A 16,338-nucleotide genomic window follows, 5' to 3' on the forward strand; every position below is an offset into this window, starting at 1 on the left:
GAGAACAGAAATCCCCATGAGAATATGCAATAGCCTCTCAGGAAACCCCCAGAGCCTCTCAAGATTCTGGGCAAGACTGAGTGGATGGTGTTCAGCCAGAAACATAGAAACACTTGGACCCAACCACCCCAGGCCCAACTCCATGAGTTCCTTTGGAGATAAACATACATAGAAGAAAATGGCCAACACCTGAATACTTTCCAAAAAAATTTTTTTTAGAAATACAGAGAAGATACAAAAAGTACTGAGAATAATATTCCTTTAAAAAGGAAAAGGAAAACAAAATTTTAAAGTGAGGGAGAGAGTCAAGTGGTCTGAGTCTCAAGGGCTTCTGCCTCCTGGGCTGCTGAGTGAAGGAATTGGAGGGGAGGAAAGGAGGCATAAGGGGCACATGGGGTCATGAAGTATTTAGACCCCCTCTGATATTCTTTGAGAGACAGTAGAGACTGAAATTGCCTTTTGACTAAGTAATCATAATAATTAGGGCTTCCTTGGGAGGTGGTGAGTTCTGCATCAATAACATGGTTCAAGGGGAAGAGAGATAAACATTCCCACGGATGTTGGGGAAGAGAATTCAGACCTCAGACGGGGATTTAGATCAGATAGCTTGTACAAATTTTACAATCTAGAATTTTATGATTTCGCTCCTCCATATCTCATGTTCATGAGTCAGTGCTTTAACACAAAACTATTTGTTTCAACACTATTGTCTTTAACTTTAGAGAAAGAAGAATTTTTTTATCATCAGGCATCAATTTTCAGCTTGTGTACAAGCTAACAAATTTGCAGTCACAGAAGATGTGCTGCTCACATTTGATCGTTTTTGGAGATCTTCCTGAAATCTTTCCTGCCCTTGTGAAATGGTAACAACTTACTTTGGAATTGTGCGTTTTAAAACATTATTTTTGGGCTTCCCTGGTGGCACAGTGGTTGAGAGTCCGCCTGCTGATGCAGGGGACACGGGTTCGTGCCCCAGTCCAGGAAGATCCCACATGCCGCGGAGCGGCTGGGCCCGTGAGCCATGGCCGCTGAGCCTGTGCATCCAGAGCCTGTGCTCCGCAACGGGAGAGGCCACAACAGTGAGAGGCCCGCGTACCACAAAAAAAAAACAAAAAAAAAACACATTATTTTCTTTTCAAGAATAAACACTGTATGAACTAAAACACACTGAAAGTTGAAAGCCAACAGGGATTCAGTGTCTAAATGTTTATTTATTTGATTTTGTCTCAAAGGTTAACAGCTTTTGCTTTAAGAGTACTTGGACAAGTAAGTAAATATGTAGATCAGGAACAAAATTCAATTTGTAATTCTTTACTGTGGCTGGTTGAGAATTGTCAACTAGAAAATGGATCATTCAAGGAAAATTCCGACTATCAACCAATAAAATTACAGGTAAGGAAACCAAATGCACAGATGAGCAATAGTTTTATTTACAAGTTTGAGTTGTGTTCTCATCCATTTTATAAGAATGAAAAAGAGAGGGGAGAATATATGCAATCCTGCAAGAAACTTCTCTTGTGTACAAAGAATTTGAAAGGTCTTCTCATCCTGCTCTTCAGACAATTCAGCATAGGTCAGATGAGTGAGATCTTGGACACCTGGTGTAACAGGCATTAGTGGGTCACAGGGTACAAGTGCTAGTGATCTCAGAACGGGTAAAATGTGCTAATTTGTCCACGTACACTTGGTATGAATCTGAACTTGAGCTTCAGAGCCTTCTTACAGGTCAAGACTGCGAGATGTTGTTGTGAAACATGGAAGGGATCCTATTTACACTCTGTTAGAAAGAGTGGGGTCAATTTATTAAAAGTACAACAAAGTGTTGTTTGAAATTGGAATCCACTTACATGCTTGAATTGCAAAACCTCTGCAAGATACTGCTGCAACATCTTCTACTCCTAGAATGTATTTTTTAGGATCCAACAGCTTTTATTTATTTATTTATTTTGCCTGCCCCAATCCAATCCCTTTCATATCAGGCACAAGCAGCCTCTTGGCTGACAGGGGTCCCATAATTAGGACCAATTAGGACTCACACAAGAAATGGGGGCAACTGACATCATCTAGGTGCTATTTGAAGAGTAAAATACTACAACAATTTTTTTTAAGATCCCACCCATCCATCCATCTATTCGTATCCATTCAACAACCATTCACTAAGCACCTAAAACATGCAAGGGCCTATTTGGGGCACCATGGGGGAGGAAGAGTGGGAAGGATGGACCAGAGTATCCCTGCCACAAAGGAGCTCGCACACTGGTAGGGAAAGTGGGGTATAAATGCTAATAACTCTAACCGATTGAAGTGTGTGTGTTCATTTATTTATTCAGTAAGTATGTATTGTATGTGTACAAAGTGCTACATGGTAGGGACATAACAGTGAACAAAACAGGTGTGGTCACTGAGGCCATGGCAGTTACAGTCTAGCAGAGAAGTCAGACATTGAGTAAGTGATTTCAAGTGTGGGATTCATGTTAAGAAAAGGGAAATACAGTTTCTTTGAAAGCAGGAAACTCTAACCTAGATTGGGGGAGTTGAGAAAATGGGTTGACCAGGTCCCTGGGAGCTAGGTAGGAGGGAGGCAGGCAGAGTGTTGCAAGTGGAGCAAACATCATGCCTGTTATCTTGAAGTAGAGAGAGGGTGGTTCATTAAAAGAGCTGGAGCCGAGAAGTCCAGAGGGTGAGTGGCACAAAATAAAGCTGGAGAAAAAAGTGAAGGTTACTTACTGGAAGGTCTTGGAAGCATTGCATAGGAACGTCACTGCCCTAAGAGGAGAAAATGTGGGAGAACAGAGGCAGAATAGTGCTTCTCAGGGGAGGTGGCATTTTAACAGGGTCTAGAAGGAGAGGGTGAACTTGAACGTGGTAAAGAGGTATGAAGTGGAGCTACAGGGTAGAGAGGTGGAGGAGAGAAAAGCAAGTGAAAGCATGTAAGACTCAGAGCTTTGAAAAAACGCAAGCAGTCCAACTAGAGTGCATGAAGGGAGAGAAGGAGAGTAGGTCCAAAATAAAGATTAGAGCAAGGTCACTTCACTTTAAAGACACCAGTTTGCTCTCCTTTTTAAACATTGCTTACTTTTAGGGTACCTTGCCCATTGAAGCCCGAGAGAAAACTTTATATCTTACAGCTTTTGCTGTGATTGGAATTAGAAAGGCCTTTGATATATGCCCTCTGGAGGTAAGTAAGAGTTTTCTTTCTCCAACACCCATGGTCTTTTTCCATACCATATTCTTGGGGGGAGGGGGGAAGGTAAGAGGGGGGCTTGAAAATAACTTTAACTCCAGAATTTAAGGATTTCAGAATTATGATAGATACTAGAGAACATCTAGTCCAACCCACTCATTGACAGTTGAGAAAGCTGAGGCCTGTACGAAAGGTGAATTTAATTGTCCCATGTCACAGGCTACTGACTCGTAGAGCTGTGATTAGAACAGATAACTTCTGACTGTGATGAGAAAATGACCCCGTGTCTGCAGCTTCCTACTCTTACCTCTGCTAAATCTTATGCCACGTATGTGACTGTTGTTCTATAACCCGGAATACAGAGTGTTGAGGTACTCTGTATCACAGAACTATTGAGGATGCCCCATACCACGTTTGCTGCCTTGGGTTGTGCTGTTTCATTTGCTTGGAAGATGAAGGGAGGAAGGAGAGGATCCACTTAAGTGAATCAATATAGAAGATTCCAAAGGTTAACAGAATTGAGACCCTGATCTGGGAAGTAAATTAGACATGTCCTTCAAACCAGCAGACAGAACCAAGATGGAAAAACCCAAGGGGATTGATAGGACTCGAACCACAAAACAAAATAATCGTTTAGTTTAGTTCAAGAGAATTGTTTTATATATATATCCAGCAAGACAAAATAATCAACAAGGAGAAGTTAGCAGTGGTGCTGGGAGAGAATGCACCAGGCAAGATGTCAGCAGCGATGCACCATGCCACCTCCTCATCCACTTATCCAAAATAACTACTTTAGTCGTCTCAGGACAAAGTCATAAAGACTATTTTCCCAGGAATCCTTAGGATCAAAAAGTACTTTGACAGCTTGGCTCTTTTTCTGCTACTGATGGTTTTAGTTACTAAAACTCCTTTTGAAAAATGTGAATCTGTCTCAGCTATGCTGGGGGGGAATGGAGAAAGCTGTGTCTATACTTGGTGCTTCCTCTTCCCAGAGGCTAGATCTATGGGAAGCAGAAATTCAGTGGAAAAACCTCTACCGAGGAGGGGAGGATTCAGAAACTAAAACAACTGGATGTGGACAATCTCGTTTTCACTTTCCAGGTTACACTCTGCTCCTTCTCCCGGAAGGATTTGCTTCAGGGAGACACCATCCATTTCTATTAGGTCATTTCTCTTTCCACCCTTCACCTTGCCTGCCCCAGAGTGGCACCATCTGGGGGCAGGTCCCATCAGTTGATAGGCCGATGCTTGACAAAGAAACTTAGGTATCTTCTGCTCTTGTTTCCAGAAAGTCAGCACAGCTGTAACTAAAGCTGACACCTTTCTGCTTGAAAATACCCTCTCGACCAAGAGTACTTTTACACTGGCCATCGCTGCTTTTGCTCTTTCCCTGGGAGATAAAACACACCCACAGTTTCGTTCAATTGTCTCAGCCCTGAAGAAGGAAGCTTTGGTTAAAGGTATGACTTGTTCCTGACAGGTACTCGGCAAGTGTCTACTAGGCATGTAGCGTCTGCTAATTGGGGAAGGGGTGGTGGCATGCATAGTGGAGTGAGACACCATCCCTGCCCTCAAGAAACAAATCATCACAGTACAAAGGAATAAGCGCTGTTATTCATTTACTTAGTCATTCATTCAGCACATTTTTATCCATTCCTTAATTCAACAAAGGAATGAATGTGTATTGAGTATTGAGTACCTCCTATGCACCAGGCACTGTTCTAGGCTCTGGGGATAAAGCAACAGACAAAAAAAAAAAAAAAAATTCAGGCCTTCATGAAGCTTACATTCTAGTTAGGGAGAGACAAACGCAATAAATAGCTAAAACATTTAATATACTGAATAGCTTAGTGATGACTGATGTGAAGAAAAATGAAGCAGGGAAGTGACACAGGGCGAGGGGGTGGGTTGTAATTTTAGATGGGGTTGTCAGGCTTAAGCCTCACTGAGAAGATGGTGTTTGAGTCAAGACATGAAGGAGGTGAGGAAGCAAGCCAGTGGCTCTCTGGAAGGGTATTTCCTGGTGGAGAAACAACTTTGCATATTACTGAGGTAGGAGCATGCCTGGTGCTCCAGAAAAGGCCAGGAGGCCAGTATGGCTGGAGAGAAATGAGATGAGGGTAAGAAGTGATGTCAGGGAAGGAAAGCGTGAGGGAGTGCCATGTAGGACCTTGGAGGTCATTACTGGAGCTCTGCAGGACTCCTGTATACAGTTGTGCAATGTTCAAAGCACCCAAGCAAGCAGGTGAATTAAGGCTGAAATCCAGCCTGTGCTCTGCTCCCCCATCCATGCACCCTGGTTTGAGTCAGCTTCTACCCTGAGCAAGGGGTGCCTGAGTCTCATTCATATCAAGGTGCTGTGGGGGCCAGTGTGAGCCCCAGGAGAGTGCATGACCTAGCTTGTATTGTACCAGGTTGACTACAAAGTAAAGATATTGCTTCCTATGGGTCAAGAGTAAAGAAATAGAGAGGAGCTGTGGTCATTGGCCAATGTGCCTAGACCAGCACCGGCATGGTTGGGCACTTCTGAGCCGTCTCCTGACTAAGGTTTTCTAAAAGTTTAATAAATCTTACATGAGATTTATCATTATCTACAAAATTTGACTTCTGTCATCATTTAAAAATGACTGACTCTTAACATATACCTCGAAACCACTTGTATAATACTTTTCAAATAACACAAAAGAAATGTCTTGGGTATTGTAAGAAATGAATCATAAAATCATAGAATTTAAGAGCTAGAAAGGAACTTAATAATTCAAATAATGTTTGATCTGGAAGTATCTTTAAAAACCAAAACTTTCATTCTAAATACAGCCTCCACAAGTGAGGGAAAACATTTTGTCCAAAGTCATGCAAATCAGGTAATTCTGATGTGTAAATAGATAACATCAAAATTTTGAGGGATGGAGTGGGAGGTTGGGATTAGCAGAAGCAACCTATTATATATAGAATGGATAAACAGCCAGGTCCTACTGGATAGCACAGGGAACTATAGTCAATTTTATATATGTACGTAAAATACATATGTTTTATATATATAAATATATATACATTCTTTTTTAGATTTTTTCCATTATAGGTTAAAAGAGCCCTGTGTTAAGGGACCTTGTTTGTATTGGTCACCTTGAGAAAGTTCTTCTTACAAAAGAGTAAAAAATTTCTGGAAACCAGAAGGCCACTACCGGAAGAAACTTCTAGAAACTTGCTAGAATTGTTATACCAAATTCACACTTTTCATCATATTTACCAGTGTGATTTGTTGATGTTCAGGTAATCCACCAATATATCGTTTTTGGAAAGATGATCTTCAACAGAAAGACGGCTCTGCACGTTATACCAGCACAGCACACATGGTAGAAACCACGGCCTATGCCTTACTTACCAGCCTGAGCTTGAAAGACATGAATTACGTTAATCCAATCATCAAATGGCTATCAGAAGAGCAGAGGTATGGAGGTGGCTTTTATTCGACCCAGGTAATGTTTCTTTCTCAGGGTCCATCCTCCTGGAGATATTTTTAGTGCCTCCCACACCACACATTCCACACTCCTTCTGACCTCCATGCTTCTGTCACCAAGGGAGCATACCAAAGATATGAATAAAGGACTAGAATCAAGGACCCTAATGGATATGTGCATTGACACCCTTCTTATACAGAGGAGCAAGTCAGCCTCAGGAGGTTCATTCAGGGAGTTAGTGGCAGAGCCAAAATCAGAACTCACGTCTCCTGACTCTAAGCCCAGTACTTCCTTTATGATTCTTAATTACCATGAAGGGCTAGGAGAGTTAATTCCTATGTAAGGAACAGCAGCTGCCCTGCAAAGGCACTGATGTTTCTGTCCACAAAACAAATAAAAGGTGAGAGGAATACTGATTACTAACATGTTTATCTATCTACCTACCAATGTAAACTCATTTAAGTATGTATATTTTACATTATAACTATATGCAGTTGTTTAGTGTACATCTACATTCAAGTTTATCTCAAATGTTAGCATCTTCCCTGTTCCCTGGATGCTTGGACAATGACAGGGTGTGTGTGTATATGTATATAAAATTTAGAGCTAGAGGGGTCCTTCAGGGTGACATTAGTGATCATCTAATCCGAGGAGGCAAATGGTTTCATCGTGGGTACAACCGGAGGCTTAGAGAAGAGAGGACCCCGCTTATTAGCACTGGCTGCATGGACGTGGGCAGAGAGGGTAGCCACAAATTTGCTATCTCTGATCCAGCCACATTTCCTAATTTTGTAGATGAAGAAGATGAAGTCCAGAAAAATTAAGTTCATCCATTTATTCCTTCAACAAATACTTGTTGAATAGCTACCATGTGTGTGTACTTACTAAATGTAATGGATGCCAAGAAAAATATACTACTTGCCCCCATGAATCTTATATTGCAGGGGGGGACGCCAATGATAAACTCTACATAAAAATATTACCAATTGAGATGAATGCTCTAAAGGGCAGAAGGGAAGAACATTAAAACAGAATAATGAGAAGGGGGAGCTTCTTTATGGCTTCACTGTGCGGATATTTAAGCTGAGACTTAAGGATGGGATGGAGATACATTGTCATGCAAGGAGTTGGAGGTATTCTGCAAAGAGTGACTTGCCTGAAGTCACGTGCTCAGGACAGGTAGAGAACCTGGACTTGAGGCCACACAGCCTTTCTGTCCCTGCTAACAGCAGCATCCTTATTGGGGGAGGGGGACGATCTTCCTTCCACCTCCACATGGGGACCCTTAACCAGTTTCACTCAGTCAGCTGGAGTTTCATCTCCAGGCAATGCTGACTCACCTTCTCATAAGAAAGGGTATTTGTAAACAGAGAGTACATAAATAAGTAAACCTATGTTTGTGCCTTGCTGATTGTTGATAGGATACAATTAATGCCATCGAGGGCCTGACAGAGTATTCACTCCTGGTTAAAAAACTCCACTTGAACATGGATATCAAAGTTTCTTACAAGCATAAAGGTGACCTCCACTATTATAAGATAACAGAGAAGAATTTCCTTGGGAGGCCAGTAGAGGTAAATAAAGGATTTTTTTATAGTATTTTATAATCGGATGGGACCTTTGAAATCATCTGTTACAGATGCTAATACGTATTTTTCTAATTACCACATTTTAGATTATTTTAAGGTATATTTAAACATACAAGTAACTGGAAATAGTTCTTACTGTCCACAGCCTACAAATCCGTGTTTGTGCAAAGTAAATAAGCATGAGAAATAATATTGAACGCAAAAATCTTTCCAGGTGCCTTTCAATGATGACCTTGTTGTCCTAAGTACTGGACAAAACAATGGCTTGGCTACAGTGCATGTGAGTATTTCATGGAGAGCCGACTTAATTGGGGTTATGTGTGACTTAATTGGGGTTATGTGTCAGCTTGTACTAAGTAACATAAAAGAAAGTTAGGGACTTTGCCACAAAGTTACAGAAATCTGGGCTTGGGTAACCATGACTGACGTAAGAGTCATTTATCATTCTTTCTAGCTATCTTGGTAGCTGTCCCCACAATTTCTTTTTGAAAATGGTCATATTAATCTTTATATGTATGTAGTCTGTGTATTTGTGGAAATTATATATATATATAATTATATAGAGAGATAAATAATTTTTATGTCTATATATGTATATATACATGTGACTTGTATGTATACACTCATACGTGTATATACATGGATGTGGTGGTTAGTAACGTAGTCTCACCTCATTTGTCCAGCATCATCGGGGATTGATGGATATGTAAGGGCTTAAGTTTCTTCTATTTTTAACCATAGATTGCATGGACACATATAAATAGCTTAGAAAAACGTGTAACTGCCAAATGCCTCAAATAAAATAAACTATGTATTCGGAGCATAAGTTAACATTCTGTTGATTATTTAATTGTGTGCTCATCTTTAGTACATTTATTCCTTCAAAGACTGCTTCTAAGATTGCGTGAGGGTGGGGAGATGGATGGTCCACTTTTCTGTCACTTCTGGTCACTCTCACTATACCTACTTCTGGCAGCACCCCTGCCCTTCCACGCATACCTATAATTTGTTGTTACCACAGTGGTTTGTGGGCTGAAGAAAACCATACTTCATGACCTTGTGGTGTTCTCTGTAAAATTAGTGTACAGGCACAAGGATGAAAGTCTTAAAAACTTTCCTGTAGAGTGAGGTGCTGTAGAGTGAGATTTGACTGCGTGGGATTTGGACCAAGGTTCTGACTGGACAGAGATCGTTTTTTGCTTACCTTGGGCTTCTCAGCTATGTTTCAAATTGTGGAGTTTGCTGGAAGTCCGGTTGCTGGGAAAATGGTCTTTAACGTACACCATTTGCACTGGGTGGTGAAAATACTTTAAGCATCTCATTTCTAGCCGCAGTACTGCCATAATACCTTTTCCACTCCCCGTTTTAAACAGAATACTCTTGTTTACTTGTCCCAATATAGGTAAAAACTGTGTTTCACAAAACCAGTACCTCTGAGGAAATTTGCAGCTTCCATTTGAAAATTGAAACTCAGCAAATTGAAGGTAAAACATCATGATTTACACTATAATTTTGGTTAAGCATAAAGAATGCCAAAGAGCTTCCCTGATTAGGAAAAACATGCTAAATCAAAAAACAATTTTCTTATTCAAATTCTTTAACAGGTTGACATCTGAGTAAACATAACTGCCATTTATTATAATACAGGTAACTAATAATAGTTGGAATTTGATATTAAATAACAATATCTAAGCTAAATGTATCCGCTATTGATCCAGAAATTGTTTTGACTGAAAATTACTTTAAGAATGTAACAAGCATAAAAAAAAAATGTAACTAGCTGTAAAGCCACAGAAGGGTCTAATTTCAGAAACTTGAATTTCTGTTACTTTTGTGTCAGTGTTCCATTCCTGGGCCCTGAATTTCTCTCATCACTCTGTTGGGTTTCCATCCCTTACCCTTTCTGTATCCCAAGGAGTTTGGCAAATGCACATTTCTCTGCCCCCACCTTCAACTTGATCTCTCCAGGACTTATGATCCTTTCTTAATGTGCCTTTTTTTTTAACCTGTGGCCCTCTCATCCCTCTTCTGATGGGTTAGTTCTCCCCTCCCAGTCCAGAAGCAAGGCCACTTGCACACCCCAGTTCTCCTTTACCCTCTGCCCTGATAGCTTCTGTTTGTGGCTCAGAAGCCTGTTCCTGCAGGAAAATTTCCAACTACCAGCAAATCCAGGCGTCGGCTCTTCCTCTCTGCTACCTCCCCCAGACATGTGACCAACACATATTTACCTTAAATGACTCCTTCCTTAAATTATAAGTTCTTGGAGAGCAGAGAACTGTTCTAATGGTTTTAAGACTTCCTGGGATTGTCAGTAGCCACGAATCTCCATTAAAATCATCAAAAGTGAAAACTACCAAATCACAAATCATTTTTAAGTGTGTTTAGAGACATGCTCATTAATGATTCTGTTCTGACATGTTGCAAAACAGCTAAAAACGGTTTACTCTTATTTTTGTTTGTTTGTTTGCTTGTTTGTTTGCTGTGTGTGCCAGCCCGCAGCTACAGCAACTCAGAATACAAGCGCATAGTGGCATGTGCCAGGTGAGCCTGTTTCCACCAAGGGGAGAGTAGACTTCAGGGTCTCACTTCTGCCAGAGTATTATTTCTTCAAATATTTTTGAATTATAAGAATGTCCAGAAGATGCAAAATTGTTCGCTTTTTTTAATGAGAAGCATAGCAGGTATTCTTTTTTTTTCTCTCGCATCTTTATTGGAGTATAAATTCTTTACAATGTTGTGTTAGTTTCTGCTGTACAACAAAGTGAATCAGCTATATGTATACATATATCCCCATATACCCTCCCTCTTGAGCCTCCCTCCCACCTTCCCTATCCCATCCCTCTAGGTCGTCACAAAGCATCAAGTTGATCTCCTTGTGCTATGCAGCAGCTTCCCACTAGCCATCCATTTCACATTTGGTAGTGTATACATGTCAGTGCTACTCTCTCACTTCATCCCAGCTTCCTCTTCCCCACCCTCCCTCCCCGTGCCCTCAAGTCTGTTCTCTACGTCTGCGTCTTTATTCCTGCCCTGCCACTAGGTTTATTTGTACCGCTTTTTAAAATTCCATATATATATGTGTTAGCATACGGTATTTGTTTTTCTCTTTCTGACTTACTTAACTCTGTATGACAGATTCTAGGTCCATCCACCTCACTACAAATAACTCAATTTTGTTCCTTTTTATGGCTGAGTAATATTCCATTGTATATATGTGTCACATCTTCTTCATCCATTCATGTGTTGTTGTTTGTTTTGTTTTTTTTGAATTTTATTTAATTTATTTTTTTACATAGCAGGTTCTTATTAGTTATCCATTTTATACATATTAGTATATATATGTCAATCCCAATCTCCCAATTCATCCCAGCACCACCACCACCACCCCCGCTCCGCCACTTTCCCCCCTTGGTGTCCATACGTTTGTTCTCTACATCTATGTCCTATTTCTGCCCTGCAAACCGGTTCATCTGTACCACTTTTCTAGGTTCCACATATATGTGTTAATATATGATATTTGTTTTTCTCTTTCTGACTTACTTCACTCTGTATGACAATCTCTAGATTCATCCATGTCTCTATAAATGACCCAATTTCATTCCTTTTTATAGCTAATATTCCATTGTATATATGTACCACATCTTCTTTATCCATTCATCTGTCGATGGGCATTTAGGTTGCTTCCATGTCATGACTATTGTAACTAGTGTTGCAGTGAACAATGTGGTACATGTATCTTTTGGAATTATGGTTTTCTCAGGATATATGCCCAGTAGTGGGATTGCTGGGTCATATGGTAGTTCTAGTTTTAGTTTTTTAAGGAACCTCCATACTGTTTTCCATAGTGGCTGTATCAATTTATTCCATTAAATAGCTACTTACTGTACAGAACAGCTTTGTTTTGCTCATATATAGTTTTCTCTCCCATTTTTGGCCTTTTTCTAATTCAAACACTAAAATATTAATTTGTCTTCCAGAAAGGTAAAGATATGATATGTAGGTATTAGGAAAAGAAAGAGCAAAAGATTCTCTCAGAAGCAGCTTCCACACTTTTACTTAGAAAAATCATGTTCACCCAGTAAAATCCCTGGCCGTTATCAGCCAGCCGGTGGTTCTCAAGTCAGGTTGCACATTGAATTCAGCTGGAGAGAGTTTAGAACTATGCAAAACTCCATCCAGGCTCACCCCTGGAGGTTCTTCTAACGGTAGCCAGGGCTAAGAACCATGGATGCTGAGCCCTTAGCAAACTAACTCCAAGGCCTGAATTGGCCACTATCTTCATTTCCTATTGCTGCTAGTAACAATTTACCATAACTGTAATGACTTAAAACAACCCAAATGTATTATAATTCTGGGGGTCAGACGTCCTAAAATCAAGGTGTTATTGGGGCCACGTTCCTTCTGGAGGCTCTAGGCGAGAATCCACGTCCTAGCCTTTTCCAGATTCCAGAGGCACCTGCTTTCCTTGGCTTGTTGCCCCTCCCTCCATCTTCAAAGCCAGCAACACAGCATCTTCCAGTATCTCTTTCTGACTCAGACCCCTGCTTCCATCACCGTAACCTCCTTCTCTGACTCTCCTGTTTATTTCCCTTATAAAGACCCCTGTGATCACATTGGACCCACGCAGATAATCAGTCAGGAGAATCGCCATGGCTCAAGATCCTTAACCTAATCACACCTACAAGTCCCTTTTGCTATGTAAGGTAACAAATTCATAGCTTCAGGGGATTAAGAGGTGGACATCTTTGGAGGCCATTATTCTGCTTACCAAACCACCATCCTAAAACGTTTATGAAAATATAGGTTTTTGAAAATATGTATATATACTTTAGTGATCACACAGAGTGAATCAGTTAATGGCAGAGCCAGGACTAGAACACAGGCTTCTTCCTTCTTTCCACCACCCCTTAGTACCTCCTGTTCTGTTCTGTTTCCTTAATTCTTCCTATTCTCAACAACTGGCTGGTATTTTGCTGTTTTTACTTATAATCACACATGATGCAAAGCACTGAGTATGGGTAAACTAGAAATTCCATAGAGTTGTGTCATAGATTGGAGCTGAAAAGGATTTTAGGGATGATATAGTAATCCTCTTATTTTAGAAGTAAAGAAACTGAGACCCCAAGAGGTGAAGTAACTGGCCAAATTCTCACAGAGTTAGAGGCGGAGCTAGGACCTCAAAGCCCAGACCCTGATGCCCAGTCCAGTTTCTAAACCACATCCTTCAGTTAGTGTCATCTGAGACCACTGACCTTGAGGAATAGCACAGAATTTCTCACCACCTCCTTCCCAGCATTTTGCAGCCCTGTCTGTGGTCCCTAGCTCAGTCACTCTCTTCTCAGGATTCCTTCATCAGCTAGCCCACTCGAAGTCCCTCCTTCCTTCCTTGGCCAGTCTCTGCCATCTGTTCCCCCTCACACACCCTTCCTCATTCCCTAAGGTCCTGTTAAGGTCACCCTTTCCCAGGCAGCTTGCTTCCTGCCATTCCCACTCTTGGGTACCTCTCTTCTAGAGGACAGGGTGTGATCACTGTTTAAACCCATAGCACTTGTCACAGGGAGGTATGAGCAAACTTGTTCTGGGCAAAGCTAGAATCAATGTGTGGGACCTACAGGGAGGTACACTGAGTGGGCACAAGGACTCTATGATAGTGGAGCTGGACACCTGTGGGGCAGCCTCTGCCATGAAATACTCACATGACCTTCAGCAAATCAGCTTACTTCTCTGGGCCTCTTCTGTAAACTAAGGATATTGGACTATCTGATCCCAAATTGCCTTCCGGTAGTTCCACAACTCTGCTATACATTAAAAGGCTCTCATCAAAAACTTGTTCATTTGAATTCATTGACAGGAGGCCTAGTTCCAGATTGTTAATATATAAAAGATAGCAACAGAGATGTAATACTGCATATTCTACCCTTTGGTTTTTATAAACCGGGGACAAAATGTTCAAAAAACCAGGTGGAACATGCTTTTGGCTCTGTGATGCTGAAGCTGGGTTGGATAAATTCCAAATGTAACTGTGCAGTACTTATTCATGTGAGAAATTCTTTGCCTTCAAATATACACTCTCCTGATTTAAAAAATGCCAGCACACAATTTCTATGTTCAGAGGGTCTCTTTCGTGTATTTAGCTTTTTACAACTTCTCTGTTGTATTCATAAGAAAAGAAAAAAGGATTTCATTTCTCTCCTTCTCCTGGAACAAAATGCCTTTGGGAAAGATTGCTGTCCTTGGCAGCAGGCAAAGGGCTTCTTGAAAGGAAGGTTTCTGTTCCACGGTTGAAACAGTCACCATGGCAACCAGTCATCAAGGCTCCAGCAACTTTTCATAGACACTCTTCACTCAGGAGGCCCTTTTCCATCATGTTGACAGAGTATTTGCATCTGTGAGCCAGAGCTCTCTGCTTCTGGTGACACTCACCCATCCAATTAGGGAGATGCTAGATGTCACATTTCAGTTCCAAGTTGCCTTATATTTTGTTCTAAATTGTTAATTTGGTGAAGAATGGGGTTAAATTTTTATAAGCCGGAAATTTTATAATATTGAAATTTTTATGGTAAATATGACATCTAAAACTTCTAGTAGGATCTGCTTTATATATGTTCAATAAGATATGATTGGGGAAAAGAGGTCCCTTGCCACCTCACTAATTCAAATAATACCTCCCATTGCACTCATATTTATTCCTTTGGGTGAGATCAGTTCATTTTCCCCTTTATGAAGCTGTCTCACCAGGCTCTTCCTTTAATCCCAACTGCTCTCCCAAGCTCCACTCTCAAATGTCTGTCTGCCTCTCCCACATCATAAGGTGAGGCTGGAATCTAAAACTCAACCTTTGCAGAACCAGACTCCCATCCAGTCCCTACCCCACCAACCTGCTCCTCCTTTAAGTATTCTAACTTTGCTTAATCATAGAAACAGAAACACCTCTCTGCCTCTCAAGATGAAGGCTTGGAATTATAAAGATAAATTTAAAACACGAGTTTACACTTCTTCACAGTTAATTTTACAAAAAAGAAAATGAGCTCTAGAAAGGGAAAATAATTTGGGGAAAACCCTCAGCAGAACTGGGATAAAGCCCAAATTTACTGATTTGGGAATTTACTGGGAATTTCAGTATTGGAAATGGGAATTTCAGTAAATGGGAATTTCAGTATTCTTTTCCCTCATACCAGAAAAACAAAAACAAAATAAACCAAATCTCCCATTTTACCCCCTTTGCCTTTCTCCTCAGCTTCCCCACAAGCACAATTCCTAGATGAAGGATAGTCCTTGAAACATTTTTTTAAATAAAATATCTAATATGAAAATTTTAGAAAATACAGAAAAGCACGGAAAAGAGATAATCACTTATAATCTCATCATCCAGAGAAAGTAGCTTCTAACATGTTAGTGTGTTTCCTTCCAGTCTTTTCCTGAACATGCTTATTGAGTTTCTTTCCAATATACAATTAATTTTCTTCTTTGAATATTCTCCGTTAGAAAAAGAACTAGGATGAGAATCAAGAGACTTATGCAGCTCTGAGGTGAGATAGTCATGTGAGCTTGAACAAGTACCTTATCTCATCCTCAGTTTCCTCAACTAGCTAATTAGGAGCTTGGACTGAATGGCTTTTATGATCTCTTCCAACCCCAGAATGGAGGTCCATTGAGATAACCGGTCAAGTGAGTAAAGAGTTGGAATAGATGACTAAGAAATCTCTTGCATCTCTAAAATTCAGAGATTGCAACACATATATTGTAAAGAAGCAAATAACTGGAGACTCACATTAGAAAGTTAAAGCCTACCAAGGAACAGGGGCTTTTCTTAAAGAATCTTATTTATTTATTTATTTATTTCATTTCCTAATCTCTAATTTATTTTAGCTACAAGCTCAGCAGTGAAGAATCATCATCTGGGTCCTCCCATGCAGTGATGGATATCTCTTTGCCTACTGGAGTCAATGCAAACCCAGAAGACTTAAAAGCTGTAAATGTTTTCTTTTAAATGTTGTTATGGATACCTGCTTTTGTTTATTGCATTATTTTACAAACAAAGCTATTGCCATTCCTTCTAATAGACACTTTCATAGAATCAGCCAGAATATTCTTTTCAAACCAA

At 40.4% G+C, this 16,338-nt stretch overlaps 1 protein-coding gene across 1 annotated transcript in view; it reads left to right on the forward strand.

The window, feature by feature from the left end:
• C5 (complement C5) overlaps positions 1-16,338 on the forward strand; it is a 78,105-nt gene that overhangs the window by 49,943 nt on the left and 11,824 nt on the right. Inside the window, exons 26-34 of the mRNA XM_060014226.1 lie at positions 1,233-1,392; positions 3,083-3,178; positions 4,473-4,644; positions 6,458-6,663; positions 8,067-8,219; positions 8,449-8,514; positions 9,637-9,718; positions 10,727-10,775; positions 16,104-16,206. Coding sequence (XP_059870209.1) covers positions 1,233-1,392; positions 3,083-3,178; positions 4,473-4,644; positions 6,458-6,663; positions 8,067-8,219; positions 8,449-8,514; positions 9,637-9,718; positions 10,727-10,775; positions 16,104-16,206 — 1,087 coding nt within the window. The remainder of the gene's footprint in view (positions 1-1,232; positions 1,393-3,082; positions 3,179-4,472; positions 4,645-6,457; positions 6,664-8,066; positions 8,220-8,448; positions 8,515-9,636; positions 9,719-10,726; positions 10,776-16,103; positions 16,207-16,338) is intronic.

Source organism: Delphinus delphis, chromosome 6, assembly GCF_949987515.2.
Source record: "Delphinus delphis chromosome 6, mDelDel1.2, whole genome shotgun sequence".
NCBI lineage: Eukaryota > Metazoa > Chordata > Mammalia > Artiodactyla > Delphinidae > Delphinus > Delphinus delphis.